Source organism: Branchiostoma floridae, chromosome 1, assembly GCF_000003815.2.
Source record: "Branchiostoma floridae strain S238N-H82 chromosome 1, Bfl_VNyyK, whole genome shotgun sequence".
NCBI lineage: Eukaryota > Metazoa > Chordata > Leptocardii > Amphioxiformes > Branchiostomatidae > Branchiostoma > Branchiostoma floridae.
In genome coordinates this window covers 9344038-9357855 of record NC_049979.1, presented here as the reverse complement: position 1 = coordinate 9357855, position 13818 = coordinate 9344038, and the positions used below count along the sequence as shown (strand labels likewise).

Genomic DNA, 13818 nt, shown 5'->3' with positions numbered 1-13818 from the left:
AAAAGACAGCACTGTAGGTTGTATTTAAGAAGCATTGTTAGTCACTAAGCAGTGAAAGTGTTTGACAACGTCACTGCACTTGTTAAAGAATGTTTAGAAAGGTGGGGTGCTTATCTGCACCTGGTGAAGGAGAATGTACTAACCTGTGTAACAATGTGAATATTAGTTATGCCCCACCCTGAGCCATAGCTTCAGTCTTCAATTACTAAACCTCAGGAATGCTATGTATTATGGAGAACAACAGCTTTTTTTTCATTTAAGAAAATGAATAGCACGTATATACGAGATGTTGTGGTTGATGGGGGGAGGGGCTGAGTTTACCCTGGAAATAGGGTTCATGTTCATGTAACTACATGTATTGTAGCTAATATAGGTTCAAACTGGGTGTTTTGTTGTTTTTATATGAGTAGCATAGCCTTTTATGATGCTGTTTGAATGATGCTTAGTAAATCAAATATTTAATGATCAAGCATGTATTTACAGTACCTCTACCTGTATTTTATTTAATATTTGATGGTTGTGTGGAAGAAAAAATACGCAAAAATATAAAAGGAGTAAATGGGTTGCTGTATTCCACAGTGTGCTTGATACTAGAGATTATAAAATTTGAAATATCTAATTCTATCTCTTGCCATGTGTAATCATTGTTAGTCATAACCCAGTAGGGGTGCTCTGTATGATATAGGGTAAATCACTTTGCCAGTACTAATCAAAGAATATCCTTAAGCATTGTAAGTAGTGATATCATATATCACCGTCACTGTAAAGTACAGCACAGAAATACATCTATTAGCTGGATGCAAAGATTAGCACTGTGGAATACTAGCAAGGTTTCTTAAGTCTTTGCAATATCGTAGACGAGACTTAGAGGTTGGGGGAAGAATTTGGACTTGCATAAAACATTGTCATGATACACTAGAAATGAAGAGCCCTCATGCATTCGTCTGAGTTTCTGAATCGTTAACATCAAAGTTATAAAGGGGAGAAACCTATATGACACTTACATGTACACTGTGAAATGTATTTCACCTCCATTCATTCGGGGTTAAATCTTGTTTGTATGCTTGGGCAGGATACAGTATGTGGACGTATTCCGACGTAAAGGCATAAGATAAAGTCTGTGATATAAAAAAATATTTGGTCTTCCAATGTGGCGAGCTTAACATACAATTAGTCTTCTGTACATACATGAAGGCTACGATTCTTTAGGTACATAACTGGTTATGAAATGATGAGATTCAGAGAAACTAATTATATCATCAGTCCTAGTTTGGGACATTGCTAGACCGCCGTCTTCCTTCCTAATTGTAAACGTTGGGTCATGAAATTCTACATATTCTTCGCAAGTACTTGATTGATTTATAGCGTTGCTTACATTTTAAGTAAATAACATGACAAGCTGATTCCACATTTTCAGACTTTCCCCATATTCTTTGCTGTTTTGGTGAAATAGTAAAGAGGAAAATAAGCTTGAAACTAAATACAGGTTCAACACCACACTTACTATTCCAAGACAAATAGAAATTCTTAGATCTCTTCTACATACAGAGTTGACTCTACTCTTGTAGAACTTGGAAAAGAACAGAAATTGATGCAGTTTGACTTTCCAAGGAGTGTCATCTTGATGCTCTAGATGTCTTCCCAAAATTAGAGACAAGTGTAAACTATCCCATCTGTAGTATTTTTTAGTACATGTATTCACTATGGTACAGAAGCTTGGACTCTGCATTTATATAGACTTCCCTTTGAGCTTCTTATATGTACATCTACCAGGATGTTTCCCTATCCTGCCTCTACCGTCAGGTAGCCAGCTGAGATGGTCTGTGTGTATCACAAGATGGTAAACATGTAGATAACTAAGTGTGCACCCTACAGCCTTGTCTGACTGCTACATGCTGGAAGCCAAATAAATTTTGCCACTAAAGAGAGATGTAAACAGTCTGATGTTGTTTTTTTGTACTTTTTGTGCAAGGTTGAAGTTCAGTCAGTTGTTCACAACACTAGAAAATCATGTTTCGGCATAACACATACGTTGTGTACAAGCTGCTTAAGACCAGGCAAAAAGGCTGACATCCACAAACACCCTTAGACCCCTACTGTACCAAAGAATTTTTACAACCAATAATGTAGAAATCTTTTGATGAGTATTTTTATTGGTAACATAATATGCTATGACATTCTTATACATTTACTATGCTATACACTTTCCAGCAGTGATTGCAATCATCTACATACAACAAAAATTGGGGAAATCAATAAACGAATAGTGCCTTCTTCACTTTTACATCGCAATGCTTGATAATTACCAGGTGCTAAAATGTAGTACACGTCATTTTTTCTAGGACTATCCGATTAGTGGATTTGCTTCATTTACATTGCTACTGTACATCAAGAGAGTTTAATTTGATATTTGAAATCTTTATATTCTGTAATCAGTAAAGTAACATCTTTGAGAGAACTTAAGTGTGAAAATGAGACATACTGATGGGGGACACAAACTTTTTCATTTGTGGTAATTTTTGCTTTATCATTTCATTGCAAGGGCCTTAATGCCCCCATCGCCAAAAGTGTGCACATTAAGCTTTGATGGTTTTGCAATCTTCAAGAAATTGTCAGGAATTTTGTCTGAGAATATATTGTCCATGTACGTAGATTCACAAGTTCACACACACATTCACCTACATGAAGATGCAGAAATATAAGAAAATTCTGGTCCCTCTGAAATGTGTGCTTGCAAATGAAAGTGCATTTGATTGCACTGCAGGAATAGATTATAGATAATAAACATGTACATTGTTGAATATTTCACATGTCATGAAAGAGGGCTGTGTAGAACTCTGGCTCTGACATCTGGCTGCGGTACTTGGTGACAACCTCCTGGATCTTGATCTTCCTGCGGATGTGTGGAGGTTGGTAACTGGAGCAGGGAGAAGAGATGTGTGGTTTTATACTTCAGAAGGCAACAATTGAGTCAATATGGTCAGTTACATGACATTAGTACTGCTAGATACAGCACCTTGTCATGTAGAAAAACTGTCAGCATTTGATTGTACTGCAGCAATGGCAGCAATCAGTCTTCAAACCATATTTACCGGCGACTCTGTCCAGCAAGAAAGGTGATGTTGACATTACATTGGATAGTAACTGACAGACTTCTATATCAAAGTGTGCGGCCTCGCCATCAAAGTTTTCAGCCTCGCTTTGATATAGAATCCCACCTAATGTAATTTCAACTGCACCTTTCTCCAGGCCTAACCCGTTTTGCTTGAAGGGCCATATTTCAAGATAGGCAAGATTAAGTTATATCTATATCTTAATCAAATCTCAAGTAAGCAGCACTAGCCCTTCATAATACTTACCAGCTAGATTGGTAGCCCTGGCTGTATGTAGTCATCCACAGCCAAACCAATACACTGATAAATTGATAAATAGATAAAAACATGCAAATGAATAAAGATAAGTTCCCACTCTTATAATGGATGGCTATAAAACACTCCTTACGTATCAGTATCCAGCCGTCTGCGGTGACAGATGTTGATGGCAGTCTGTCTGACCAGCGCTCCGAGGGCCCTTCTACTCACCACCATCCCATCCACCAGCGGTATGGCCTTGCTCACCCTGTCAACAAATTTCAATATAGATTATCAGTTTCACTTTTGAAATAGATTCACTTACATACAGCACAGGACCTCAGGACAGGAGGAGGGACAGATTCTGGGAAGGTCACATTATTTTCCAATTTGTTCTGGATTAATATTTCACAAGTGTTTCTGAGGTTTTTCAACATCTTTCTTGAGGTCTGCAAGAAGTACTTGTACAGTGTACCTCATACACATTAAGGAAGTGCAAAAGGTGCAATCTGGTTCCTATATGAGTGTCAACATGCTTTCAGATACCACACCACCGCAAGGTATCTTAATGTCAAAGTCACTGACTAGATCTGTATTACATTAACATGAATTGATACATCAAAGGCATTAACCCTTCACAATAACATGCAGAAAGCTTGAGCCTACCTGCCAGCAGGGCCATGCATGTTGACCCGGAACAGTCCAGTCTTCAGGGGGTGGATGAAAATCACGAATGCCTCCATTCCCGGCCGGCTGCCCAGGGAGCTGGTGCTGCTGGCATAGTCCATCCCTGTTGCACACTCTGACAACAGGTCCTCTGTAAAAACAACCAGCAGAGAGGAACATATATATCAAACAGTGATTAAGATTCAGTTATTGGCTTCCATCTAGACGAGGGGATACCCATGATAGGTCTCTAGGAAACAAAGACAAACTCTCTCACTTCCGGTGTAGAACTTCTCGTTTCGCTAATAGCACATTACCGTACTGTGTAAAGCTCCTGAACCAAGACGGGTAATTACCTCCATGAAAAAATGGAGGTATAGTTTTGAGTGTGTCTGTGTGTGTGTCTGTGTGTGTGTGTGTCTGTCTGTGTGTCCGCATATTTGTGGTCATCATAACTTGAGAACCTCTTGATGGACTACGATGATATTTAATATGTGGGTAGGGGTTGGGAAGACGAAGGTCAAGGTCAATTTTGGGCCCCCTGGTGTGTGACCTTGGTACTGCAGCGCAACTTCCGGTTTTGCTATCTCGGTGTTCTGAACATGCTATGGTCAAGATTTTTAAGTATTAGATAGCTCTTGTGCTCAGGAAAAAATGACGTAAGTTTTGGCCCCCTAGCGTCTAGTTTTGGGATAGCAGGGGCATTTTTGTCAAAACCTTCTGACGAGGATAACTCAAGAAGGGAACAACGGATTTTCATGATTTTTGGTATGTAGGTACCTTAGACAATGTTGTACAAGATTAAATACTAATTATGCAAAATAGGAGTACATTTGCATAATTAATGAGAATATTCTATCATAGCAATTTTTTCAATGTGTCTCTTGTCCCGTACGTGGTATGGTCGTGACATTTACGTGGTAGATAGCTTTCAGTGTCATGACAAAGTGGGGCAAGTTTCAGCCCCCTAACATTTAATTTGGGAACTGCAGGGGCGTTTTTGTCAAGACATTCCAAAGAGGATAACTGCAGAAAGGATTGACGGATTGGCATCATATTATGCATGCAAGTACCTTAGGCAAAGATGTTCATAATGATATACATGTTATGCAAATGAGGAGTTAATTTGCATAATTAATGAGGAAATTGTATAATTCCATTGTTTTCAATAACTGGACTTCAATAAATGTAACACATGTTAATATGATAGGTGGAATATAAGCAGATACCAAATATGATAATGAGGAACTCATTTGCATAATTTATGTAGAAATTGCAAAACCGCTTTGTGATTAATAATGGGAATTTTATAATTGTGACATGTGTACATTTGTCAATGATGAACAACACCAAGCATAAATTATGCTAATGTCTTAGTCGCATGAAATTTACAAAAGCTCTAAATTTTCATGGAGGTATGAGGTCGCCGAACTCTAGTTTGTGAATAGTAGCGAATCTTTCTTTGTGTAGTAACTGACCAGTTATTGTAAACAGTAGATGTTATGTTGTGACTCGATCATTTTAAAAGTATTTACTTGTGTTAGAGGTTGAAATACTGAGTGTGAAAAAACGACAATTCAGCCATTTGTAAATGTGCTGCAAATGTTTTTAATGTCAATGGCAATAAAAAAAAAAAACATTAAGAAGAGGACAGCCTAAAACAGAGGAGCAAGATGCCAGTTTCTGGAGTAGACACCTCAACTAAGCTACATGTATAGGCAGTTAGCCATTCATCCAATTCAGGTTAGACAGCAGGAAAAAGGTTACTTTTTTAACAACTTCTCCTTTGGTCTCCAGAAGCCAAAAGGAGAAAAGGACTTCCCTACTTAACAGCTAAGAAGCTTATTGAATCTGAAAGTAATGCTCAATAGAGAATACCAGAAGCAGAACTTTGTCAGTATTCCAACTTGATGATCAAGTATGATATGAAGCAAGGGTTTCATACCAGTGGCATGTTTCCAATAACATGTATTATCAACATGTATGCAATGTACGTAAGACCATCCTTGAATCGCATTCATCATACATATATTTACATTTTTTTTCACGTCCAGTGCTGGCTTACAAGTAGCCCAACTGGCCAGACTGTCCAAGTCTAGATGACCAGCCACTATTGGTCCAAAAGGCCTTGTTATCCATATCTTCACGACACCAAATTGGATGAAAGTGTCCTGTAGTCGCCCAAATGCCGCAAATCCTATGTTGATATGTGGTTACAGTGTCAGATGTCCATCAGACACTTCTGCATCCTTGGTGCAGATAAAAGCATGAAGAGACAGAAATATCCCAAGGTTGTGTGCTTGCCCTAGTATGTGGGCAATGTGGCAGGACTCACACAGATCAAAATTAACCATCTAACAGATCTGTAGTACAAGTCAGCAGTTGAAAAATGGCTTGAATAGGAATTTTAGGATAGTTTCACATTACAGCTGCATCACTTATGTTCATATGTGTTACTGGAATCTTTTCTCACACACCACCCATTAAAGATATATCCTGATGCCAAACAACATAGTTGCGGTGAAGTAAACGGGACACTACTACTAGTGCATTGGGAGGTTGTAACTCTATGAACTGTGGCACACATTTATCACCTACTGTCATATTTTATTGCCATAAATAGCTTAGAAGTAAAATGGTGAGTGCAGATAGGGATAAGGTACATGTAGACTAAGCAGAAAGAGCTGACAAATCCTTCATGGCTGTGTCAGATTCAGAAATAGCCACTTAAAATTGTGTACTTAACAGCACATTGCAATGTATGTCTTCCCTCCGTGTACCATCTCTTTTTTTTTTTTGCAATAAAATTATAAATAAACATATCATCCTTAGAGGCCCTTGTGATGACCTGCCCCCTCAAGCTGATCCACAGAACAGCTTAAGTCACAGGACAGCACAAGTGTGAGGAGGCATGAGGAGGAGCTATCATAACATCGCATACTCTCCACAGCAAACAGGGAGACTCCCCTGTTTACATTCCCCAAATTATCATCATTTTCAACAAACATGGATCAGCTTGCCAACACTTCAACTGAAAACTTCCATAAATGTAAACATTTATCTGGCAAAAGCAGTCTCATCATATGTTGAAAGCAAATTTCTGCTGAGCACACTATTTGGTAAATAATTGGGCTATTTTTTTAAGAGGTCCATTTTTTAAAAGTTTGGACAAATCACAATTGAGTTTATCATAATGACGATTGTTATCAAGCAATCTGTATTGTTCAACAACTACTAACATGCCTAGCAAAGGGCACTTACAGGCTTTTTTTGTCAGTTCAATATTTCCACTGTGTCCTTTAAATAGCACTTTACAACAGCATAGCCATAACATCAATTCAAAGCATTAAAATGCATTAGCCGTCTCAGCTGCCAGTAGTGTACAGTAATCATAACAAGCCATAAGCAGCTGTTGTTTTATGACTCCTAACACTTGGCATTTCTCACAGTTCAACACACTGGGGTTACATCGGAAACATTTGCGCAGTTCATGTTCTTTCTCTTCAAAACGGTAAAGTCATGCTTTACTGCTACACTAGATTTATGAGTGGCCGCTGGTAAATGCCTGATAGGTCAGCTGAACGTGGCTCATATTCACCCATCATCTGAAAATAGGAAATTATAACAACACAAAATAAACCAATGCATGACTTCTACATGCACAATTAGAACTATTTTACACTAACTGGTAATAATCTTGAATTGGGTCTTAATCTTCTGCCAGCAGTGGCCATAGCCATATAAAATTGTAGCAACTGTGCATTGGATATAACATACCTATAGCAGACAGAGTGACTTGTATTTTGCTTTTAATTTATATCATCTTGTATTTTGTCCTGCAAAAGCAGCTTTCGGCCTGGTGACCTTGATGTCATTCCCCATATTGACCATGTGTAACTCGAGCCCTGCCTGGCAATGCTGATGTGGTAAGGATGTGGCAAAAGCATTGTGGTTTACAGATATGGGGCAATGACTAATCAACCCATTTTCTCTATCAAGCCCTACTGGAAGTGGATCATGTTTTGCTCTCAAAAAACAGCCATACTCATGCGGTTCTTCTCTTCTTTCAATCAAGGCAGACGCCTTCAACTTATTGAAGATTATGCTGCCTGTAAACATTTATCTGGTGAAAGCAGTCTCATTGTATGTTGAAAGCGAATTTCTGCTGAGCCCACAGCTATCAGGGTAAATAATTGGTTACCCAAGTGTCTGTGTGAAAATTGTGCAAAGCTCACCTTCAACAGTGCTACATTTGAGACTCTAATTGGAAGTACATGTACATTTGTACATACATGTTTGTGGGTATCTCACCACCTCGCAACATTCTGGCAGAGCAAACAACAAATAAGCAAAAAGATTGTCCTTGAATTGAGGAGCTCTACTGGCACAGTGCTAATCATATCTTACTGTGTTGCCCTTTTCACTTACCCAATTATCCACCTTCAGAAGTTGTACAATTTCATAACAGATGACAATTGAGACCATCACACCTAACCAGCAACCAATATTCTGACCACCTTAGTTACAGACTAATTTGCCCTGGGATGTCAGGCCAGGGTTCAGGATAAGTACCTAAAGAATATCATGAAATGGTTGGAGAAGAGTGGCCTTACTCTGCATTAACAATATGACTTAAGAAGATGAAGAAGATGATGATGATGTTTATGATGATGATTTATTTGAACCTTTATTTATTTAAGAGAAGCTTTATTTGGCCAGCAGGGAACTTTTCATTGAAGTTATAAGGGGGAAGTAAGGGTAAGACAAAATATGTCAAACATATAGATGATGATGATGATGATAATGATGATGATGATGACTTACCAAGAGGAAAGTCCTCGATGTCGTCATAGCTCTCGACCCAGATGACCAAGACCTTGGTATCGGGTCCCACGTGCATGTTGGCGCGGGAGGGCAGATGTCGTTTCCTGCCGTGACAGGTGGGCGTGTCCGGGCTGGGTCCCACAGCCCCCGGGGAGGGGTCCACCCCTGCCAGCTCCAGGGTCAGGTTACGGGAGGGGCCAGGGCCTGTTGCCATGGCATCGCCCTGTGTGCTGGTCCTATCAACAGCCTGCTTATCTACAAAGAAGTCAATTTCTTAGCAATTAGTGGAGATCTTTTCAGAGCTTACTTTTTAAAAGTCAGACCAAACATCCTGGAGCTTGGGTGCCATCTGACGTGCTAACACACAAAATTGATGTAGTGGCCATTACTACCGAGCCCCAGTTGCAAATCAGATGGCAGATCTGCAAACAAATTTAAGTTTTCATTGTTTGTGCCCATCCGGACAAGAGCAACATATTTAACAGAACCTCTATTTCTACTGATATTACTCATCCATTGCTCTATACATACATGTAGCAAGCAATATAAAAACCAAATGAACACTTTAAAAACATGACTGTGATACAGCTGCCAGATGTCGTCAGGTTATCTTAGATGAAAATAGCATACATTGGAGCTGGTCAATAAAGCAAGACAAGACTTGCAAACCTACATCTGGAAACAGTCCACAGCAAGTAACAGGATTTTCAGGGATTTGAAGGAAATTGGCTCTGAATGAGACTGTAGATCATTCTCACCTGGCAGCTGGTCCCTGCAGTTCCCCTGCCTGCTGCCAGATGGCACCACAAAGGCCACCTCTGAGCTGATGTCTCCATAATATAGCACCTGCTTGTCACCATTAAAAAGGCTGCCTCCTGTCCCATCAGCCACTGGGGTTGAGTCTAGGAATGGGATAATGGGATAAGACTGAATCTTGCCAGCACGTTTGTAGCTCAAGAACCTATTATGTAAGTTCATGTGTTAACATTTGATCTTCTTGCTACTGATCTAAAATTGGTACATGTGTTCATGTAGATGCACCCGAAGTCCGATATTCCTTGTGCAACAATCTAGGTACATGCTTGCTGCTTGATGATCACAACAGGTACTTTTTCTTAGTAACAATTTGGTTTAAAATCCTCAATACAATCCTTTAATTTCTTCATTAAAAAAAATTAAGGCAAGAAACAAAGACTTGGGACTATAACTGTGTTACATAAGATTGTCCACTGCCTACCATCGAAGACATCGTCATCTGTGGCCAGTTTCCAGCTGGTACTGACGTGCCCGGTCCACCCGGGGTGTCTCCCCACCTCCACTGGCCAGCCCAGGGAACGCAGGAACTCCAGAAACTGGGGCTGCACATTCTCTGCTGCCTCCTGCACGGGGATGATAGTTTACAAAGTTACAGATTATATCTGTCTCCATTCTTCCAAGGTATGTAACATGCATTGGCATAATACCGGTAGTAAGACTTATACCGGTAGATTAAAAATACTGGAACTTAAAGAGATCTACACATGCAACAATAGTTATTTCTGAGCTGTGCACACTTCAGACATCTAGGTGTCCAATACACCATTTACAAAGCATCGATAACAATGCATTCGAAGACAACAAGGCCAAAAGTTTTCAGTATACTTTTTTTTAAATTTCGGGGTAGGCAGCTCGTCGTGGGACGAACACACTGTCACATTCATTGCCAAATTTATATAGATCATAATTACACATGCTCACGGCACAAGACGACCATGATTCAACAACAATCTTGAATTTCTGTTGGTGACCTACAACTCATGTAAAAGTGTGAAGAACCGTTGCATAATAGCCCGGATCTACGACTGAATGGGCAAAATTGAACGTACGCAGCCATTTTCCCGCCATTTTTATATCTACGCTAGCAGTGAAGTGTTACGTCATAGCGGTTGTGACGGACAGAAGTTAAATGAAAATTCTTGACAGTATACGTCCGTTTTCTCATGACATTTTGTATGCTCATGCAGGTTTATGTTTTATGCATTCACTGACAGAAAAGGAAGGAACATCAGAGGATGTATAAATGTACATAGCGGCAGTTAATTGTGCTGTGTTTCTTCCTACCGGTATTTTGTACCCCCTTCCAACCACGCGCCCGTTCGCCGTGTAATTCCGCGGCGTGTTACAATTACAATATTACGCTTTTAGCAGGACAAGAGTGGCAGAAAAGTTACACAGAAGAAGTGGCAAGGGTAACCTATAACAGCAACATGTAACTGGAGAAAATGATGCGTTGACAATTTGTCAAATCAGTATGGCTAGAGAAATCGTCGTAAACGTACCGGTATTATGATAATAGATGTTAATTCTCTTTCAGAAAATGTCCTACTACTCTACACTGTTTGTGCAAGCAAGCGATTTACAACAAGGCATACTCAAAAAGTGCACAAATAAGCTTTGGCTCTGGATGAAACACATCACTATAGAAAAGTTGTTATTTTGCCCTTAAGAGAACTATACATGTCATACCACAATTTTGTCAGCAAGTCCATCAGAAATCGGGCAGACAAATCACTCATTCTCTGTTGAAACTGTTCAGGGTCCTGATCATGATATGCTTAAAGACTTACCACATTGTTGAGGATGTCTGTTGCCATCTTCTGCCCACACTTGACATAGAAGACAAAGACGGTGTCGAAGGAGCGGACAGGGATGCTGTCTAGCAGCTCCAGGTCCAGGTGAAAGGTCGTTGCCTTGGAGTCCAGCGCAATCAGGGCTGGCAGGGGGCTGTTGGGAGCGCTCTGTGGGGGAAGGAGGAGAACATTCAACATTCTGTCCTTACCATGCATCTAACTGCTTAGTAACTATCTTTGTATCATCTTCCTCGTCTGAAATTTTCTGTTCTCATACATTATTATATGTTAATATTTTATACATATAAAAGTTACAAGGTGCATGAGCACTACATATTTGTTTATCATGCACGAAGAATATTCTTATAGCAGAACACATTCTTATTTGCGCTCCACATCCTTGCCTATCTTGTATACAGCAATGCACATAATCAAATTTTGTCTGTCATTATCAACCTTGTATACAACAAAAAAAGCATGCTATCCGTATAAAAAGTCCTTTGTAAGACGACATGATTTCAGCACTTGTCTCACCTTGAGTCCATCCAGAGACAGGAAGCCCAGCTGGGACAGGAACAGTCGTGACGGGTGGAACTCTTGCACAATCCTGGGGACAAATAAAACTAGGGATCATCCTGATGTGAGTGGGAACCTAATTACAATTTGGTCTTGCACAGCTTGTACTTACTGTACAAACCAGGCAGTTAACCGGTTAGGCTTAGGTCACAATTGGAAAAAGGGGCCCTGTCGGGCAGTTCACGGGCTGTTTTTTTGCACTTTCGGGCGTGACCCCTGCGTTGCCCTGTGGAACACCTCGCGGCTGCCGGGGTATTTTGAGGCCCGGCCGGGACCCTGGTTCAATTTAAGTCTGAGTTAAAATGAACCAGGGACCCGCTCGTACAACCACCCCGCGACCTAATCGTGACAACACCGAGAGGGACCCCACCGGTTGCCGGCAGTCTGTCGGAATAAATTTGTTACGTCAAAGACCAGGTTTAAAGAATAAATGTTTGTAATTCGTAACACCGGGTCAAATATGTGACGTCGCAGATCACGTGAAGGACAAACGCCGTGAACTTACGCGTATCGCAGTGCAGTTCTTACGCGTATCACAATGGAGTGCAGAGCGCTATACCAAGGGAAAGAAGAAGACGGCAGGAAAAGACAAGGGGAAACAGCCCTTAGCCAACCAGGCAGGCGGAAGAATGCAGCAACAGAAACTTCTGCAGACAAGGGCAACAGAGGGGGATAGGACAACACACCACACAACAGACCACACAATAGGCTGCATCACTGAGAAGCAGAAAAAACAGTTAGCCTCCTTCATAGAAAGCTACTCTGTTTTTACGATATTACAACCACAGACTACAGAAACAAGCTGAAGAAATATGTTTGGCTCAAGGACGTTTCCTCTGCAATTGGCCGACGGAACGCCAAACTTGCAGTCATTCGGACCCATAAGCCATGTTTTTTTTTTCGTTTTACAAATATAAATTTAAAGATATAGGCATCAACAATCATCCGCGACATTGAAAATTCCAATAACATATTTAGTTTAGAAACGTAACAGTGCCGCACGTCAGTGCGAGTACGAGGAAAAGTTGGCAAAAATAACAGTGCCGCAGTGACCGAACCACACACCAGTACTCCAAGTTTAGTGATGTACTACCTTAAGTGAATGCAGGCAATGCCTGTTTTTATACCCCTTAAATATGACGAGGGCCCACCAGGAATCTGCCTGGTTCCCTGCCGTTGTTCGCAGGGCATGCGGCAGGGACCCTACAACTGCCCCACCGGGCTGTGAGAGACAAACGTTACCCTGTCAGACCCCGCAGGGGTGACTACAGGACACCGTCAGAACATCTGACGGGTGTCTGCCGGAGACGAACCTAGGAAGGTGGAAATTTCTTTAAGAAAAACGACGGGGTGCCCGCCGGAACACTCCGGGACCCCCACGGGGCAGCGTGAAGGCAACGTTTGATTGTGACCACGACAGCCGGTAAACAGCCGGTGTCCGCCCGACTTCAGAGCCCGGCCGGGGCTACATCCCTGACGGGCACCGGGCCAATTGTGACCCTAGCCTTATGCAGACCTTGAGGCAGTTTACCGACAAACAGGAACAAACAAACAAACAGGCAGTCTTACTTTGGTGGCTTACACTCTGTGTCAGAGTTGGGGAATGTTGTGGAGGCTATCCTCTTCTCTGTCAGGACATTGATGGCCGTCTCGTACTTGACCTGTACGTCCATGAGCGCCCGGAGCTTGTCCAGCTCCTGCTGAAGCTTCTCTCCTGTGATCTGCTGCAGGGTGGGGATGCTCAGGTCCCTGGGGAGGGGAGGGAGGTTGTCATCCCTTTAATCTTAGAAGTT

At 41.2% G+C, this 13818-nt stretch overlaps 1 protein-coding gene across 3 annotated transcripts in view; it reads right to left on the bottom strand.

The window, feature by feature from the left end:
- Positions 1–584: 584 nt before the first annotated feature.
- The window catches only part of LOC118425410 (ral GTPase-activating protein subunit beta-like), a 29042-nt gene continuing 15808 nt past the window's right edge, over positions 585–13818 (bottom strand). For all 3 annotated transcript variants that reach the window (XM_035834222.1, XM_035834230.1, XM_035834238.1), the window contains 9 exons: positions 13595–13774; positions 11984–12056; positions 11447–11617; positions 10078–10219; positions 9599–9742; positions 8841–9095; positions 4017–4167; positions 3502–3618; positions 585–2917 (listed from right to left, as the gene is read on the bottom strand). In XM_035834222.1, coding sequence (XP_035690115.1) covers positions 2806–2917; positions 3502–3618; positions 4017–4167; positions 8841–9095; positions 9599–9742; positions 10078–10219; positions 11447–11617; positions 11984–12056; positions 13595–13774 — 1345 coding nt within the window. In that variant the 3' untranslated portion in view covers positions 585–2805. The remainder of the gene's footprint in view (positions 2918–3501; positions 3619–4016; positions 4168–8840; positions 9096–9598; positions 9743–10077; positions 10220–11446; positions 11618–11983; positions 12057–13594; positions 13775–13818) is intronic.